General features: G+C 48.5%; 1 protein-coding gene across 2 annotated transcripts in view; it reads right to left on the bottom strand.

Moving 5' to 3' along the window:
- SHISA9 (shisa family member 9) overlaps window positions 1-16,587 on the bottom strand; it is a 336,834-nt gene extending 320,247 nt beyond the window's left edge. The window contains exons 1-2 of one of the 2 annotated variants that reach the window (XM_019011378.4): window positions 15,558-16,587; window positions 1,190-1,317 (exon numbers count right to left, since the gene is read on the bottom strand). In XM_019011378.4, the coding sequence (XP_018866923.3) occupies window positions 1,190-1,317; window positions 15,558-16,243 (814 nt within the window). In that variant the 5' untranslated portion in view covers window positions 16,244-16,587. Of the gene's footprint in view, window positions 1-1,189; window positions 1,318-6,510; window positions 9,728-15,557 lie in introns of those variants that run through there. The other variant, XM_031003146.3, reaches the window with a different exon arrangement.
- Between the last annotated feature and the right edge of the window lie 3,127 nt (window positions 16,588-19,714).

A 19,714-nucleotide genomic window follows, 5' to 3' on the forward strand; every position in this document is an offset into this window, starting at 1 on the left:
ACACACTGCAACAATTTCCAAACCATGAAAAATCATCACTAGGCAGAATCAGAGAATTCACATTGCCTAGGTCAAATTCCACAGGCTTCTTCCTCTACCCATTGAGCATAAGAATTTGCAAACAAACAGTCCAAAACTATGATTCAGCAAATAAAACACCCAGGCAACTCCTAGTGGAGCCTCAGCAAAGACGACCCAGTCTGTAAAAATGTGCAACATTAGAATTGTTTCTGTTTTCAGGAACCTCCAGCCACAACTAAATGCATTCTTTAAATTGTCTGGCTTTTGTTATTTTAAACCAAACCCTCCACATTACTTTAATGTGGGGGTTACTTGAAAACATAATTACTGGGGTAACCACAGTATTACATTATTGTCAAAAACTAAACAATCTTATTTTTTCTCCAGTCTCATAGGTCAGAGCATCAGCTCCATGATGTATATTGTATATGCAGACCTTTGAAAGGAAAGAAAATCTTTGGGAGTATACCAAGATCCCCAGTCATGCTCTGTGAAAAATACCTATTGAAACACAATAGCAAACACAGTTTTTTTTCCCCTGGCAGAACAATGGAAACGAATTTGCTGCTGTTGAATCATACAGAGGAACCTCAAATCAACAGGACCGAAATTCAATAACCACTCCCTGCACCCCCTACACACGGAATATTCTGTGGATTATTTTTATGAAACTCTAGCTTTACAAATAATAGACATAATTCTTCTGAACTAGTATTTCATACTTGAAAACAGCATGAAACCTAGAAGTCACAACTGGTCTACCTCAGGAGGCAGACGTATAAGCGAGCAGACCATTGGCTAACAGATTGACTAGCTAAAATGAACTAACCCAATAATCCATTGGTTAACTAAGTACCCAACCATGATGAAACAACCAAGAGGGCCACTAATCTAGTTAATAAATCAATCAAGATGAACCAGTCGAGCAGTCTACTAGCTAAAAGTATCAATCATGTGAAACCAACCAAGTGGATCGCCATTTAAGAAAGCAACCAACTGACATCCGATGATGCTAAATTCAGCTTCATCCAAAAGACATGAAAGAAAGCTTCTAACTTGCCCACAAAGAGCTCTTAACTAACCCAAGCACACTCCACGAAATCTGGCAATGTGACCACTGCTCAGGTCACCCCATGGGACCGGAAATGGTTCACGCAGCTGTACTTACGAAGATTATTTATGGGGGTTCTTGTGTCCATGTTCTCATAATGCTGGACGTGGACAACGATGTTTAGGTCTCTCTCCATGTGATCAGTGTTGCAGTGGCCCTGTGGCCTCATGACATCCGCAAGGGCCCTGAAAGAAGAAAGAATTTAAATCTGTTCATTCAAAACACAATGATTGGCAGCTGCTATGCGCCGAGTACTGCAGTCGCGAACAAATGGCAAGGCGGATTACTCCATGGAGCCACCATTCTAGTTAGGGGTGGAGTAGAGAAAAACATAAGTAAATAAAATCACTGTAATTAGAGGTTACATAGTGACTTTATGCAGACTAGTGCATATGCTTCTCACAGCAGCCATGTAATAACAGGACTATCTACCCCACGGAGTTTTTAAGAGGATTAAATGATGAATACATATAATGTGTCTGCACTCCATAGATTTAGTTCTCTCTTTATATCTAACACTAAATACAAACCCTTCATGTACAGCAATGGCCCAGTATTAGTAACAGTAGATAACATTTATTGAGTATTTGCCATAAGCCAGGCACCACGCTAATCGCATTACGTCTTAACTAAACAAAACAGCACAAAACACATTATGAGGATTATTACTCCTTGCAGATGAGTAAACAAAGGCTCAGAGAGGTGAATCGACCTGCTCAAGGTCACAGAGCCGGTAAGTTGTGGCACAAGAATTTGAGCCTGAGTATTTTTGGAGTGTGCAGGGGGATGGAGACACAATTCAACCTATGACAGTGACCTTCATGATTAGATGTAAACTTAGCAAAAAACACACACACACACACACACACACACACACACAAAACTCAGTGTTCATACGTAGAACAGACCAGAGAGCTGTCAAACAGATACCACACCCAAGATCAGACCTACCAATGCATTTTTTCTCTTTACACTCCATCATGTGTTTATTTAGATTGTATGAATATCCTTGAAAGATATATATTTTTGTAGGTATTGTTGTATATGTGTGTGTCTTTTACATAAACAGTGTTTTTACCATAAACCTCATTCCGTTTCTTCCTTTGTTCACACGTGAGTGTTAGCCATATTGCTGAATGTGAAACCCTTTCATCCCTTGCAGCCGCTGCATAGTATTCCATCATATGCAATCCCCACATTTCACTTACCTTCATGAATGAGTCTTCATATGCAATAATTAGTATGGTGGAGGAACTGGCCCATCAGAAACCCATCAGAATGGATGGCAGCTACAAACAGCTGCCATCATTGCAAACCAGCAGACTATCAGCCCCATTTGTTATTTCCATAATTATGGCCATCTAGATGGTCACCAACTCCCCAGCCCCGATAAACAACACTGCAATAAACATCTTTTTTTTTCTTCAGATAGGGTCTTGCTCTGTCACCCAGGCTGGAGTGCAGTGGTGTGATCATGGCTCACAGCAGCCTTGAACTCCTCAGCCTCCTGAATAGCTGGGACCACAGGCACATGCCACCATGCCCAGCTAATTTGTTTTATTTTGTAGAGACGTGGTCTTAGGGTCTTACTATGTTGACCAGGCTGGTTTCAAACTCCTGGCCTCAAGAGATTCTCCCACCTCCACCTCCCAAAGTGTTGGGATTACAAGCACGAGCCACCGCAGCTGGCCAATAAACATCTTCATACCGGCCTCCTCTGTACCACAGAGAAGTTCTCCAGGGTGCAAACCCACAAGTAGAATTGCCGTGGTTGGGGATATACCCCCATGCCCTTAGCTGGCCAGAGCCCTCTAAGCCCACACACTGGGAGACAGAGTCGGAAGAGGAGCTGTTTGGGGGAAACCCACGCAGACCACCCATGAATTCAGCAGGCCCAGCCTGTCTGCTGGAATTTACCGCACTACAGCAGTGATTCTCAAACAACAGTCCACTTATCAACGGTGTCAGTGTCCTAGCAGTGTCGCCTGGGAACTCGTTAAGATGCAAATTTTCAGATCCATCTAGCCCTCCTGAGTCAGAAACTACAGGGGTGGAGTTCACCCAGCAACCTGTGAGAATCTGCTACACATTCAAATTTGAGACTGTGCTAAGGCCACAGAGGCCCCAAGCATGGGGAACTGTCGATCACGGGGCAATGGAATGATGGGGTAAGAACTAGAGCTGGTGAGGAGACATCTCGGCTGTGAGACAGAGGTTACATAGGGACTTTACGCGGACTAGTGCACATGCTTCTCACAACAGCCGCGTTGTGAGAAGCCACAACAGCAAGAGCCCCACATGAATGAGAGGAAAAGATTGAGTCTGCTAAGAGACAAGAGAATAACAACAGCTATCATTCTTTCATTGTTTCAACAAATATTTATCGTCTACTATGTGCCATGCACTATATAAGGCCCTGAAGATACAGCAGTGCCCAAGATGAACAAGGTTGCTGCCTTCCTGGAGCTTATATTCTATGGGAGAAGATTTAAAAAAAAAAATAAATATTCCCCTTCCTGTGTCCATGTGATCTCATTGTTCATTTCCCACCTATGAGTGAGAATCTGCGGTGTTTGGTTTTTTATTCTTGCGATAGTTTACTGAGAATGATGGTTTCCAATTTCATCCATGTCCCTACAAAGGACATGAACTCAAATAAACATGTTAAGTAGATAAACTACCGGGCACGGTGGCTCACGCCTGTAATCCCAGCACTTTGGGAGGCCGAGTTGGGCAGATCACGAGGTCAGGAGTTCGAGACCAGCCCAACCAACATGGTGAAACCCCATCTCTACTAAAAATACAAAAATTAGCCGGGCGTGGTGGTGCATGCCCCTAGTCCCAGCTACTCAGGAGGCTGAGGCAGGAGAATCGCTTGAACCCGGGAGGCAGGGGTTGCAGTGAGCCGAGATCATGCCATTGCACTCCAGCCTGGGCGACAGAGCAATACTCCATCTCAAAAAAAAAAAAAGAAAAGAAAAACAAACAAAAAAGAAACAAATAAACAAGGGCTGCAAATCAAATAAATAAGAGTAATGTGATCAAGAGAGCCTGGGACACAGCAGCAATTTTCACAATAGCCAACAAGCGGAAACAACCTGAATGGCCGTCAGCTGATGAATGGACACACGAGATGTGTTACAGGAAATGGAATATTCTCCAGCCGTACAAAGAAACGAAGCACTAGTACCTGCTACAACATAAATGAATCTTGAAAATATTATTCCCAGTGAAAGAGGCCAGATACAAAAGGCCACACATTGTATGATTCCATTGATATCCAATGTCCAGAACAGGCAAATCCATAAAGATGGAAAGTAGATTCATGGTTGCCAGGGGACACAGGGAGGGGAGAGGAAAGTGGCTGCTAATGGATATGGATTTTTTTTGTAAGGGTGATTAAAACCTTATTAGAATTAGATACTGGACTTGGAGTAAGTAGTGATGATGGTGGCACAACTTTGTAAGTATTAGGTTAGTGCAAAAAGAATTGCGACTTTTGCCATTAGAAGTAATGACAAAAATGGGCTGGTTGCAGTGGTTCACACCTGTAATCCCAGCACTTTGGGAGGCCAAGACAGGTGGATCACCTGAGATCAGGATTTCAAGACCAGCCTGGCCAACATGGTGAAACCCCATCTCTACTAAAAATACAATAATTAGCTGGGCGTGGTGGTGGGCACCTGTAATCCCGGCTACTCAGGAGGCTGGGGCAGGAGAATTGCTTGAACCCAGGAGGTGGAGATTGCAGTGAGCTGAGATCACGCCGCTGCACTCCAGGCTGGGCAACAAGAGTGAAACTCAGCCCCCTCCTCCCCGCCAAAAAAAAGAAGTAATGACAAAAACCACAATTACTTTTGCACCAACCTATATATTAAAAACCATTGAATCGCATACTATACTTTTTTAAAGTACACTTTTTAAATATACCAAAAACCACTGAACTGTATACGTTTTTTTTTTTAAGTTACAAATAAACAGAAAGGAGGGAGGGATTTGGTGTAAATCAGGAAATGCCTTTGTGAGGGGGTGACACTGGAGATGGGCCTTGAACAGCGAGGAGTTGGACACGTGAAGATGATGGGAAAAGCATTCCAGGCTGAAAGAACAGCAAGTGCAAAGGCCCTGAGACAGAAAAGAGCTGAGATATTCGGAGAACAAGCAAGAAGGCCAATGGAACTGGAAGAGGGCCAACGAGCAGGGGCACGTGACAAGGTGTCCATCAGCATCACCTGTTTCACTGAGTGAACTACTGCCCACGTGAACTCACTAAGCAGTGGGGGATTGGAAGGAGATGCAATCCTGCACGTCTTTGAAATCAAAGTTTGGGCTCCTTGCAACCTCCGTGCAATAAGCAGGGTCTGAAACTCAAAGGGGCTACAGGGAAAGAAAGTTTTGAGACAAAAGACAGAGGCCTTCCAAACCTAACTTGCCTTTTTCACTTGTAAACAGGCTCTTCATGCTGAGCTTCAGGAGATCGCTGAATCCTCTGAAACTGGATAGAAATTGTGTTTGTGCATGTTTCTCGAGCAAGAAGCCATCATTTTTATCGGATTTTCTAAGGAGTCCCCCAGTCTCCCGCGCCCCAAAACTCTGAACTATTCAGGCTTTTGAAAGGATAACAAAGTACGTAATCAGAATGGCTACTGTGAACTTGGTCGGTTCTGCCATCCGCCGATCCCCTGGGCTTCTCTTGAGTACCAAAATTTGTGAAATTTCAGCCCAAAAGTCCAAGGACACTTTTCCCCAGGGCAGCCCTTCCTAGAGTGTGCGGCAGAAATGAAGAGTCTTTAGGGACCTTCATTTCCTGGACAAAGAGTCTTTGAAGTGTGACTCGCTCACTCCATGGACTGCATAAACCGATTTGGTATGGGGGAAGGAAATGTCAGAACTTTTTTGTATGGTCTTATGTGTATTGATGCTGGCACCCACTCCCAGAAGGCCCATGTAAGATGGCAGGAATCGGGAACCTTGGACCAAGGAAGATGACCACCAGCAGTCCCGTCGCTGGGATGTGCTGCCTGTATGGCAATTATATGTGCCCCCGAAGGGGATGCACAGATTAAATTATTTATTAGCTTGGGGTAAAAGTAATTGTGGTTTTTGACATTGAAAGTAATGGCAAAAACTGCAATTACTCTTGCACCGACCTAATACTTTTGACTTGGCTAACCATCACAAAGCAGACATGTGGTTTAAAAATGCCCCCTTCTTAACAAAACCACAGCCTGAAGATAGCACTGATCATGCAAGCACAAGAAAACACTAAACTGGACTCCCCTCCCCTTCACTTCAAAAGCTTCTCACAAGGGTAAAACAATTACAGTCTATTGAGATCAAAACAAAGTCAGATAAAATAATGAAAATGCTCAGGAGGAATGGTTAAAATCCAGATTTTTTTTATTAATGATAAACTTCACCCGTCACTGTACATTATGCATTGAGATAGTAACTAATGATAGTATGAAGTCATCACAATTAGCAACAGGTTTTCAAATAATGTTTATTTCACCCTCAAGCTTGGTTTGAAATTTCTGTCCTTACGTATGCCTCATAATGTACCTAATCATTGTTCGTGGGTTCATGCATATGCTTATAAATGTGCATATATTGGGGTGCATACAAAAAAACATTTATAGACAGGAATGTGCTGAAAAAATGTAATGAATTAGACAGTAGAAAGAACCAACTATGTGCTCCAAGCCACACAAATGCCTAAGAACTTGGCGTTTGTTTGCGGCACATAGTTTGCTTCTCAGATGTTAAGGTGCATCCAGATCACCTGGGGATCTTGTTAAAATGCAGATTCTGAATCAATAAGCAGGAGGTGGGGCCTGAGATCGTGCCCAAGCTCCCAGAAGATAAAAATGCTGCTGGTTCACAGGCCACACTCCGAGTGACAAGACCCTAAGGGTACTGTGATGGTTAGTGTCATGTGTCAACTTGACTGGGCCACGGGGTGCCCAGATATTTCATCAAACATTATTCTGGGTGTTTCTGTGAGGGTGCTCTTGAAATAGATTAACATTTAAATCAGTAAGCTAAGTAAAACAGGTTGCATTCTAATGCCAGTAAGACAGATTGCCCTTTTAATGTCAGTGAGCCTCAACCAATCATCTGAAAGCCTGGATAGAACAAAACACTGACCTTTGCCCCAAAAAGAGAGAATTCTCCTGCCTGTCGGCCTTCAGACTTGTACAAGAACAGAGGCTCTGGAGATTTTGGACTTCCAATTCCTTATAATGAATCTCTTCGTATATTTGTTCTGTTTCTCTAGAGAACCCTGTCTCTTGCAGTTACCTGAAGAAGCAGCTAAGCTTTTTCTTGATAGCCTTCCACCCAGTTCAGGAGAATTATGTTGAAACAAAATTGTTTGTTTAAAACAACAATTATGTTGAAACATAGTTATGTTGCCATTTTTGAGGTTGAAATGACTGAATATTGAAAATTTCACAAGAGAGTACTGAAAGCTAGTACTATAACCAGTACTTTCTTATGAAAGCTAGTACTAGAACCAGTACTTATAAAAGTGCTGGCTCAACTTTCTTGTACATTTCCTTGTGTTACCTGTCTCCTAATATTTGGCTGTTTGCTCTGCAAGGGCAGGGATTGCTTTTGTACTATTCATGGTTATCTCATATCTCTCAGCACAGTGTTGGGCATAAGTTAGATGTTCAGTAAATACCTATTGAATGAATGAATGAATGAATGAATGAATGAATGAATGAATGAATTTGGAGATGCTTTGTTGTGCCAGGTAAACCAGGATATCAAATGCAGAACTCTTACTTGCCAAATACTGAACTAGGCACTCAGAATCCAACTATTGAGTAGAAGAGACAATTGTGGTCCCTGTGTGTCTTACTACGAATAATAATAAAAGGGCCAGGCGCAGTGGCTCGTGCCTGTAATCCCAGCACTTTGGGAGGCCGAGACAGGTGGATCACTTGAGGTCAAGAGTTTGAGACCAGCCTGGCCAACATGGTGAAACCGTCTCCAATAAAAATACAAAAATTAGCCTGGCATCATGGTGGGTGCCTGTAGTCCCAGCTACTCGGGAGGTTGAGGCAGAAGAATCGCTAAAACCCAGGAGGCAGGGGTTGTAGTGAGGCAAGATCACACCACTGCACTCCAGCCTAGGTGACAGAGTACGACTGTGTCTCGAAGGAAGGAAGGAAGGAAGGAAGGAAGGAAGGAAGGAAGGAAGGAAGGAAGGAAGGAAGGAAGGGGAAGGGAAGGAGGGAAGGAGAGGGATAATGGAAGGAGACAGATAATAAACTAGTAAGCCAGTAAACTAGCAAGTTAATTTTAGACCATAATGTAAAAATGAAGCAAATAACACTGACTGGGTGATGGACTGGAGTGTGTCAGGCTGGGGTGGGAAGCAACTAAGCCTGGTCAGGGACGACTTCTCAGAGAAGATGACATTGGAGCTGGGACCCTGGTGATGAGGAGGGACCAGCCACACAAGGGCCAGTGCAACAGCTCCAAGGTGGGAATGAGCTTAGCTTATCCAAGGAACAAGAAGAAAATGGTGCATCTCTTTTCTTTCCAATTACAATGACAAATATATGACACCAATATTTCCAAACAGAACTCAGAGTCCCGGTATCTTGCTTCAAAGCCTCCAGGTATCCCAATGTCCAATCTATGTGTTGACTTTTAAACACTTGAATAGAGTTCCTGAGCACTTCTTCTTGCACAAGAAGCATCAATTATTTTTCAAAAATGCAAGGGCAATGGGCATGAGTGAGCTTTCTAGAGTAATGATTACACAGGTACAGACATTTGTCCAAGCTCATCAAACTACACACTTACAATGTGTGCATTTTATTGTGTAAATTATACTTCAATGAAGTTGATTTTTAAAATGCAAGGACTCAGTGCCCAAAGAGAAGTCAACATACCCTGCAAAGAAAAATAGATTAAGACTTTTCTGTGGCCAACAGTAGATGCATGCACACATGGACTTCTCCAGCCTGGGAAGCTGGTCAAAGCCTTAGGATAACCACAAATGCACAGAAAGATGGGAGGCAGGAGAGAAACTGGAAGGCAAAAGGCAAGAGGAGGAGGTGCATTTATCATTATTTGTTGCTATTTCTTTCCAAGGGGTGCCAGTTCTTCTGAAGCATGTTTTAAAAACACACAGGACGCTTATCTGCCATTTGCCACTTGGATTTCCAATTCTGTTTGAAGGTGGACAAAATAATGACATGTGTTCCCTACTGGCTTCAAGTGTAGAGAGCTTCACATATGTGCTTCTGTCCTCAAGGTCATTTCTCACCAACGCCTCCACCAAGACGTCTGGGCCTGCTGGGGCCGATATAGAAAGCATTCCTAGTCTTCATCTTACGGTAGCTTCTTGAACTGGCCCCGATGCATGAGCTGTTGTTTGCAGGGCATCACGTACTTCTTTGTGATCTGACAAGTCTGGAATTCCTGCAGGTTTGCACTCAAACGCAGTGCAGCCTAGCGGCCAAGGATCCGTGCACTCAGACTGTCCAGGTTTGAAGTCCGACACTCCACTCTCCAGGGGCAGGTTCATCCTCTTGGAAAGAAATCTGTGCCTCCGTAAACAGCAGATTGTCATAGAGCCTACCTCATGGGGGAAGGGTGTGAAATTAAATGAGAATTTACACATAAGCTTATGGCAAAATTGCAAAACCAACAAGGATTTTTCAACACCACTTAGGCCAACACTTTGCAATGTATTTAACGTAGTCACATATAGACTCTCCCTCCTATTCCGCACCTGCCAGCCCCTCCCACTCAGATTCAAATGCAAGTCCAGAGAGGTTAGGAGACTTGGTCAATGTCACACAGTTAAATAAATATAGCAGAGCAAGGGTTAGTAACCGAGATCCAGATGACAACATAATTCTCTTCAGTAGACAAGAGGTAAAAAATTTCAATAATAAGGATGATGATAAAAGGGTAATAGTTGCTGAGCAGTAGCCATGTGACAGGTCCTGAGCTCATTGTTTTCCAAGCCCTGTCTCAGTGAATCCTCCACCTGCAGACAACAGCCTGAGACTCAGAGAGGTGAAGCAACCTTCCCAAGGTCACACAGCTATTAAGTGGCTGAGCTGAGATTGAATCTCAGGCCATCTGACTGGAGTCTGCGCTATTCAGACCAACTTGACTGACTCTCTAGGGGCTGCAGTTAACATAACAGAGTGAATTGGGTGGAGGTGGTGACTGAGATGAACCCAAGAGCTTCCTGAAGGGGGCAGTCATCACTTAGTGGCAACCAATAGCTGCTGTGTGAAAATGCAGATCCAATGTCACCAGACCCACTGAGTTCTCATGAGAAATCAGGAATCTGGATTCCTGCGTGAAATCTCCCAGTTTGGAAATGTTGGCAACTGAGTCTCAGTTGGTTTTAAAACACCATGCATAATAGAGACTAAAGAGATTTCACAGCCAAATACAATGAGCTGGGTCCTGATGTGCAAAACCAAGCTCTGAAAGACCTGTTTTTGTGCGAGTGAGAAATTTTTAAATGACTGGATGTCTGATGATATTATGGGATTTTTGTTCTTTTTCCTGGGTGTGATAATGGAATTGTGCTGTGTAGGAGAATGTCCTTGCTCTCAGGAAAGCCCCATGCTGAGATATTAGGGACTAAGTGTCATGTCTGCAACTTATTTTCACATGTTTCAGCCAAGAAAGAAAGAAGAAAGGGAGGGAGGGGAAGAGGGAAGGAAGAAAATGAGGAAGGGAAGAAGATGGGACGAGGGGAGAGGAAGGAAGGAAAGAGAAGGGAGAAAAGGGAAGGGAGGAAGGAAAAAAGAAGGAAAGAAGGGAGGAAGGGAAGAAGACAGAAGGAAGGAGGGGAGGAAGGGAAGAAGGAAGGAAGAGAGGAAAGAAATGAGGAAGGAAGCAAGGAAGGAAGGGAGGGAGGGAGGGACAGAGGGAGGGAAGGGCGGAAGGGGGATGGAGGGAAGGAGGGAGGGAGGGAGGGAAAGAAAGAAGAGAAGAAGAAAGGAAGAGAGGAAGGAAGGAAATAAGGAAGGAAGGAAAAAACAAAGGAGGGAGGGAAGGAGGGAAGGGGGAAGGGGGATGGAGGGAAGGAGAAGGGAAAGAAAAAAATATGGAAACAGTGTGTGAGCAATAAAGCAACTATGACAAAATACTAATAATTGTTCAATCTAAGTTAGTGGTTCTCAACTGGGGCCAGTTTTGCCCTTAGATGACATTTTTCACTGTCAAAACTGGGGTGTGGAGTGTGTGCTACCAGCATCAGTGGGCAGAGACCAGAGATGCCGCCAAATATCTTGCCATGCACAGGACAGCCCCGTACAACGCAGGATTCTCCAGTCAATAGTGCCAAGGTTGAGAAATCCTCATCTAGATAAAGGATATAGTGAAGTTATTTTATGATTTTTCAAGGTTTTTTTGTATGTTTAAAACTTCTCACAACACAAAATTGAGGAAAACTTAAAAATAAAAACGCCTAAGTAGAAATACCTTGCAGATCAAGCAAAGCATGTCTACATGGTTTGGTATCCATAGCTGGCTGCCATGTGCAGTCATTTATTCTAATAAATAGTGACTGACTGTGGCTGCTCTTGCAGCTGCTCAATGGGCGTTTGTTCGGTTCTTACGAGATCCCATGCGAGCCTCCCCCCACCGCTTCCTGGAATTGCTGTCTTTCTCCTTTTCTCAGCCCTAATTAGCCCAGAAGCAAGCAGGCCACAGGCCCAGGACTCTAAACCTGCAAACTAGTATCTTGGAGGCCTCTGCAGCAAAACCCAAGTTTACTGGTCACTAGGGGCAAAGTTTATAATGGGGGTGCGACAACATACTTTATGACTTTCAGGAGAATATGCTTTCAGTCTGGATGAGAACAAACCCCCATTCAGGGTCCCTTGCAGCTCCAGACAAAAATTAAGAGGCTGTGACTGGCAGGTTAATTTCACCTGAAGCTGCTTTGCGTCATAGCAGCCTCTCTGATGCCAAGCTTGGCAAGTTGACACCCACTGGAGCATCCCTTGGCACAATCCGGCAAAGGCTACTGGGTCAATTGCCATAGCTGGGACTCCAAGTGATTAACTGCGTAAGCAGCCCAGGATGCATTTGGCAGGTACCTGGGGTAGCCCCAGCACCACAGAAAGGTTACATACGTTGAGAAACAAGCAACAGAATGCAAATACGGTCAGGCACAGTGGCTCATGCCTGTAATTCCAGCACTTTGGGAGGCAGAGGTGAAAGGATCGCATGAGGTCAGGAGTTCGAGACCAGCCTGGCTAACCCCAGGCCAGGTGGAACCCTGTCTCTACTAAAAATTCAAAAAATTAGCCAGGCGTGGTGGTGCATGCCTGTAGTCCCAGCCAGTCAGGAGGCTGAGGCAGGAGAATTACTTGAACCTGGGAGGCGGAGGTTGCAGTGAGCGGAGATACTGCCACTGCACTCCAGCCTGGGTGACAGAGCGAGACTCTGTCTCTAAAAAAAAGCAAATAAAATAAGAGATTCACAGTGGCTCCTCTCCTTTCTCCTGGATTAATTTATCCCTCCCTCAGCCCTGTGAAATATCCCCAAACCCAGGACCAATGTTTCCCCAAGTGTGGACCACTTTATCTCAAAGCCATTAGGGGAGTGGGGGTTGTTAAATGAAGATTTCTCGGGCCCACCCAGAACCTATTGAATCACAATCTCTGTGGATAGAACTCAAGAATCTGCATTTTAGGACACTGCCCCAGATCCTGATGTTTATTCAATCTGAAAACATCTGTCCCAGACACAATTAAAACCAGGAGACTGGTAATGCACAATTTCCTAACTGTGTGATCTTGGACACAGCACCTCACCTGAGCCATTATTTTCTTGCATGTATATGAATATTAAAATAGTACCTGTCTCATAAGATAGCTGTGAGAACTAAATGAGAGAGTGTTTACTTGCACACACACACACACCCCAGTACAGTGCCTGGCTCCCTGTACAGTGCTCAGCAGGCATTAGTTCCTTTTCCTTAACAGCAATTGGCTGCACATTAGCATCACCTGGAGAGCTTTTCAAGGTGCAGATGCAATCGGGCACAGTGGCTCATGCCTGTAATCCTAGCACTTTGGGAGGCTGAGGTGGGAGGATCACTGGAGGTCAGGAGTTCAAAACCTGCCTGGCCAACATGGTGAAAACCCGTCTCTACTAAAAATACAAAAAAAAAAAAAAAAATACAGATGCTCAGGTCCCACCCTAGAGATTTGGATCTAAGTAGCCTAGGGTGGGACCCCTGGTGACAGGATTTTTTTTATAAAACATTCTAGGTAATACTACACAGCAGTTACAGTTGAAAATCATACCTTAGAAGCTGCCAGTAAAAATCAACAACTCTCTTTTCAGGAGTATGCACTTCCACTCCATTCTGGAATTCTCAAAAATGTATACTGGGAGGACCTGTGTTGAGGCTCTGGTACCCTAGGACTGGGTCCCCTAGATTCTGCCACCAGGCCGACCCTCCCTACACCTGCAGAAGAAAGTAGCTGCAACCCGCTCAGCTGTGTTCATTTTTCCCCCAGCAGAGCTGCACGGGGGCAGGACCAGGAAGTTGGGCCCTTGGGTAACCGGTAGAGAGCTGTCACCAGAACGCCCAGATCAAAGAGGGCTGATCTAGCATCACTTTCTCCCACAGATGCCCAAAGGTTAGCTCCTCTCCCCACCTGCTCACCTCCCGTCAGGCCAACCATCAAGGAGGACTCTTTTAAGAGCTGGTTCGCGAGGGCAGGGCTTGGTGGAGATTTCAGCAGTAGTTAACCAAATCTGCAAGGCAGCCTACCTGTCTCGGAGTCAATCTTTCCCTACCAAGGCGACACCCGCTGCCTCAGTCCTGAGACCACTTCTCCCCTCATCTTAACACAGACCCGGGGAATTAACAGGGACTGGCCTGGCCGGTGGGGCTGGGGACAGGACACCCTGTGGTTGCGGAAGGTGGGCGGGGCCAGAGCTTTACTCCTTTAGTAGGTCAGGGTTTCTTTGAAGCCCCTCGGAGCTTACTTCTGTGCAGCAAGACCCCACCATCCACCCACAGCTCCCTGCTGACCCAAACCGAGAACTTCCTCACCTCTTCCCCCAAAATCTTCTCTCTGGGGGAAAAAAATAAAAATCTCATCGGATACTCTGCGTATAAATAGAAAATAATTACTAGTGAGGTGGTGATGTTCCTTTGCCTATTTTTGGTGGGTCTCTTTGTTCAGATTTTTTAGGCATCACACGGAGCGCGTGCACACACGCGCGCGCGCACACAGGCCTCCGACAGAGGGGGCGCGGAAGAAGGGGTGGGGAGAGGGTAGAGGAAAATACAGCGACTTCGTTGCCCAGACTCTGAAAGAGGACAGTTAAAGCTTATGCCCCAACCATCCAGCTGTTCGCAGGCCGCTAGTCGCTCCTTCCACCCCGCCCGCCCGGACCTCACGCCAACCCCCAGCCTCTCCCGCGGCCGGGGGCTTAGTGCTCCTAGTGGCTGCGTCCTCCGCCTCCAAAGTTACGGAGTTTGCGAATCGATTTAGACACTTAAAAGAAAAAAAAGAAAAGCAAAAGGCAAATAGCTCCATTAATCCCCCAAAGCCTTCTCCCATCTGCTGCAACTAGCTGGTGCTGGGGCTTGCATAATGAACAAGGCAAACCCGAAAGTTGACGAAATCAGGGTGCTTGGAAGTGAGGGCGCGAGAGGAGGGGGCTCGGGCCGCCGGAGTCCACGCCAGCCAGGGCAAGGGGCTCAATCTGCAGCGATGGCCACGGCCCCGGGCAGGGAGAGGTGGTGGCCAGAGAAAGGGATGAGGTGGGTAAAGGGGCGGGGGCAGCTGAGGTCCCAAATCCAGGGACCGCAAAGCTCTGGGAAAGCGAGGCGGCCGCTCCAAGCAAGGCTTTTGTTCTCGCCCTCCCCTCACTCCACCTCCCTCGTCTCCTTTTCGCGAGTCGTACGAGTTGCAGGCGGCACTCACTCTGACCCTCCCTCCTTCACACACGCGCGCTCGGGCTCACACACGCCCCCTCCCCTTTCGGGCTCGCCTGCCCCTGTTTACCAAAAAGCTAGCACCTGGAATCCGAGGGGTGCCATGGACCCTCTCCCCAAATCCCAAGACTTCGGGGCCACGGGCTCCCAGGCTATGTGTCTCAAGTCCGCCTCAGTCACCAGCGGGAGGAGGCGGCCAGAGGGTGAGGGAGCAGAGTCACACACACACTCACACACACACACACACACGCTCACACACACACGAACACGCTCAGACCCACACCTGTGCTGAGCCCAGCGCCCCTTCTCCGCGCTCCAAGCCGAAGTTGGCTTCCCGGTGACATCCCCCAGCGGAGAGGCTGGGATGCGGGGAGCGCGGACCGTGGGGAGCGCCATTGCCTGGGGGAAGGTGGGGAGGAGAGAGCAGGGAGAGCGAAGCCCCGAGGGGAGGGCGAAGGGGAGGCAGCCCACCTGGACATGTGCTCCCTTTGGGGCCGGTGCGCTTTCTCCAGCCCCAGCTTGGTGAAGATGCCCACGAGCACCATGACGGCCACCACCCCGCAGATGATGTAGACGATCAGGTTGGTCTTGTCCTTGGTGGGGTCGTGCAACGGGTCGTCCTTGCGGGCGGGGGGCTTGCCGGTGTTGAGCCAGAGCGGCGTGTCGTAGTTGGTGCAGGTGCTTTGGTTCAGTCGCCGCTTCTTAAACGTGCAGCAGAACCGGAAGCCACAAGTCCCGCAGCAGAAGATGAAGTCGCCCGAGCTGCAGTTGAACGGCGGGTCCCACTGGCCCATGACATCGAAGTAGCCCCGGCAGAAGTCCGGCGTGGGCGCCCGGGTCGGGGGCGCGTCCGATGCCTCAGCGCCCTCGCTGGCCTCTCCGGAGGCGGCCCCGGAGCGGTTGCCCCCCGCCAGCAGCAACACGCCGCCCAGTTGCGCCAGCTGCCCGTGTCCCGCTCGCTCCTGCGCCCGGCACACGCGGGCGCACAGCTCGGTGAGGAAGCAACCGAGGAGCAGCCGAAGGACGCGGCGCATGGTGTCTCCCAGCCCGGGCTCGGCCGCTCGGCCGCCGCTGGAGCCTCTGCGGCCGCCTCTCGAGGCGCGGCCGAAGCTGCCGAGGCTGCTGCCGGGAGCTGCGAGCCGCCGCGGGCCGCACATGCAGGGAGCGGCGCGGGGCGCTCGGTGGTCGGCGGCCACTGCGCTCGGCTCAGCCCGCGTTCGCCTCAGCCCGCGTTCGCCTCCAGCGCGCCGCGCGCCGAGGGGCCGGCCGGGGAGGAGCGCGCCCGGCCGGGCGGGGGGAGGATGAGCGGGGTCAAGCGCGGGGTGCAGGTCCGGCCGGCCACTGGGTGAGGCGGGGGTGGAGAGCAGAGGAGAATCGGGCTGGCAGCGCCTAGCCTTGGCCGGCAGCCCCGGACTGGCCGCCCCGAGCCCTCTCGCAGTATCCCTCTCACCTCACCAGCTCGCCAAGTGCGCTGAAGAGAGCGAAGCGACACTTGTGGAATGAAGGGAGGGCAGGAGGGAAGGGGGAGGGGGAGGAGGGCGGGCAGAGGAGGCGCGGGTGGGGGGGGGGCGGGCGCGAGCTCTAGAGGGGCGGGGGCGCGGGGAAGAGGTGACTAGAGCGGGAGCTAGCTGGGGGGCGTGCAGAGCTGAGCCAGGCGAGCGGACGGGGAGGAGCGAGCTCGGCAGCCGCCGAGGCTAGAGGAGCCGCTCGGATTTCCCGGCAGGTGGAAAACCGCGGCAGGACCTCCCGCGCCCTCTCTGGGTAGGAGGCGCGGCTCAGCCCTGTCCAGAGCGCAGAGGCGGCTCAGCTCGTAGCTTTTTCACCGGTGCGTGTGCAGAAGCGGCGGCCGAAATCTGTCTATCAGGGGAAGGATGACTCGGAGAGGATGGGGACAGACTAAATGGCTTTCACTCCAAGACAGACTGGGTGCAGTCTGGTCAGGATCGCCCCTCCCAGGCGTGCGGGGCCTCCTTGCCCTTCCCGGCTGCGCCCTCCAGCCCTGAGCGCAACCCGCATGGCTCAACTCTCTGGGCACAAGCAAGGACCCAGGCGGAGCTGGGAAGGACAGGTGGCAAGCCCCTGGGCCAGGGATAAGCACCCTCCGGGGGAGAGGGGCTCGGGATGAACGAATCAAAGAAGGTCGGGGGTAAGAGGGGACAGCGGAACAAGGCCGAGGCTATGGCGTGTCCTGGAAGGTCTTTCCTTGGAAGTCCCCCAGCCTCTCGAACCTGCCGCTTTCTGTCCCTTTTCGCCCCCGCAGCGTTTTCTGCGCTCCACAGGAGGGCACACCGCGGCGCCGCCTCTGCGCTCCCGGATCTGGCGCAGCGCAAGGCCTGGGCACCCAGCCTCAGCCACCCTCCCGGACCTGGAGCCCGCGCATCGGTCTCTGGAGCTGGCTGGCCCCTGTCCCCACGGATCCCCCCGGAAATCCTCACCGGGGGCTGCAGAGCTCTGCCTTGCTTCCTCAGCTTCCAGCCTCCCGTCTCCTCTGTTTCCAAATCTGCCCTCTCTCTCCTAGCGAATTCCAGCTCCCCGGAGGCCCTCTCTCATTTCTCCCACCTCTTTCTCTCCTCTGCTTGAATTTGACTCCAGTAGCCCCAAAACAGGATTTGCACCAAAGCTGCTACACCAAATTTAGATCTCCCCACGCCCCGGCGTTTTGTTTTTTAATTGCATTAACTAAGTATACACTTTGCAGGCTGCTAGGCGATTTGCAAGGAGATAATGTTTCCACAACCCTCCTCTCCACTTGGCTGCAGTCAAGGGCTTCTCAGGGCATCTTCAGAGAACGAAAAGTTGGGCGACATGTAAAATGGTTTACCAGGGTCCCCTGAATTGAGAAAGGGTGGGAGGATTTATTGGGACTCTGTTGCAAGTTTTCGCCAATTGAGAAGTTTGGCTAATCGCCCCTTCTCTTTGAAAAAAAAAAAGTCACATTTTGATGTTTCAAAAAAGATTTGCAAACACACAGCAGGACATTGACAGGGCATACCCAGGAGTATTATATTCCAAACCCACCTGGGGAAGGTATGAACACGTTTAATCCAGATTCACCAGATTCATTATAATAGGATCCCCAAAATAGGAGAGTATGGAAAGTCTGTCATGACTGGCAACCCACGCCCACCACCACCTTGTGAGTCCTACAAACACAAGCACTGGTGTGTGAGAGCTAATGAGAGCTGACATTTATTCAGTGCCTGCAACATACTCACTAAGCTTGCTTTTTCTAAAAGCAGCTCCTCAAGAAAGCTTAGAGCAGTGCCCAGCGTATAGCAGACAGTCTGGAAATATTTGCTGAACCACCGAGTGACTGGTTTCATGTAACTCTCTCTCCCTTAGGTAATAGTACCAGGCCCACACAACAGAGGGAGAGAATGAGCCCCAAAGCAGTTAAACCAGTTGCCCAAGTAGCTGTGCGAAATGAGTGCCAGAATTGACATTTGACCCAAGAAATTTGAGTCCAGAAACTGCCCTCCAGCCACTACATAAAATAGGCCTCCAAACTTTCTGTCTACCTCCTACTATATTATATATTTGCGTTTTCGTCTGTTTGCCTGCACTGAGATGTGAACTGTGTAATGGAGAGGGCCTTGACTCCCATACCATGTCCCCAGCCCCTAGAACCCAGGCATACGGAGCTGCCTTGCGGGTCCATGGCTGCGCCCTCCAGCCCTGTGCGCAACTCCAGGGATTTGAGCCTTTGGGGTTGTGCGGGGCTGCAGGGTGCAGCCCCGGGGTACAGTTCTAAGCATGGTAAACACTCAAAAAAATGCATGGGTTGTATTAATTAATTTATGCAAGACTCTGTCTTAAACCAAAAGAGGAAAGGAACACTTAGGGCATGGATGATGGAGTATCTGCTGTCATTATGTATATAAAGGGTGGGAGTTTTCTATATACTACATTGGAAACGGAAAGGGACCCTCCAGCGGGCTTCCTATGTTCCAGGAAGCTGTGGCTCAGAGGTTAAGACCTTTGTGGGAGATCACATGGACAGCAATGACCCCACCAGGGCTGGATTTAGACGCCCAACTCCTAACCCCGGCCTCTTCCTCCACTCTGTGTCCGACTCCACCTCAGCAGGTATTAGGGCAGAGTTTAACCAGGGACATGGGAGAACAGTAGGTCACAGGGTTCTTTCTGCAAGGGTTGGGAGTTTTAAGGTACTTGTAAATTTGATTAAAAAAATACTTCAGAGAAAAGAGACAAAATCTGGACAGAAAAGTCCATTTCAGAATCTGCTTCCAATCTCTGTAAAATATTGCATGTCACCTGGACATTTGACTCCGGTCCTCAGAGGAGGCTCACTGTGGCTGCTGCTCCTCACTTTAATTAACAGAGACTGCCCCCTGTTTGTGTCAAGAAGAGCGCAGAGCTTGTGCTTGGGAAGGAAGCAGAGAGCCACCCTGTGTGGCTTATGTGCCAATGATTCTAAACCTTAAACCTCCTATCCCCTCATGAGCTTTCCCTAAACCAGATTCCCTTCCTGTTCCTGTCTGCTGTAGTGACCACCACTCCCTGGTATATTGCCCCAGCCTGTTTCCCAAGCCTTTGAAAAATATTAAAAAGAGAGAAGAATCCTCTGGGTGCATTTTACTCTGCAAAGAAAAAAGTCAATTTCCTCT

The sequence above is a fragment of the Gorilla gorilla genome, chromosome 18 (assembly GCF_029281585.2).
Source record: "Gorilla gorilla gorilla isolate KB3781 chromosome 18, NHGRI_mGorGor1-v2.1_pri, whole genome shotgun sequence".
In the NCBI taxonomy this organism is placed as follows: domain Eukaryota; kingdom Metazoa; phylum Chordata; class Mammalia; order Primates; family Hominidae; genus Gorilla; species Gorilla gorilla.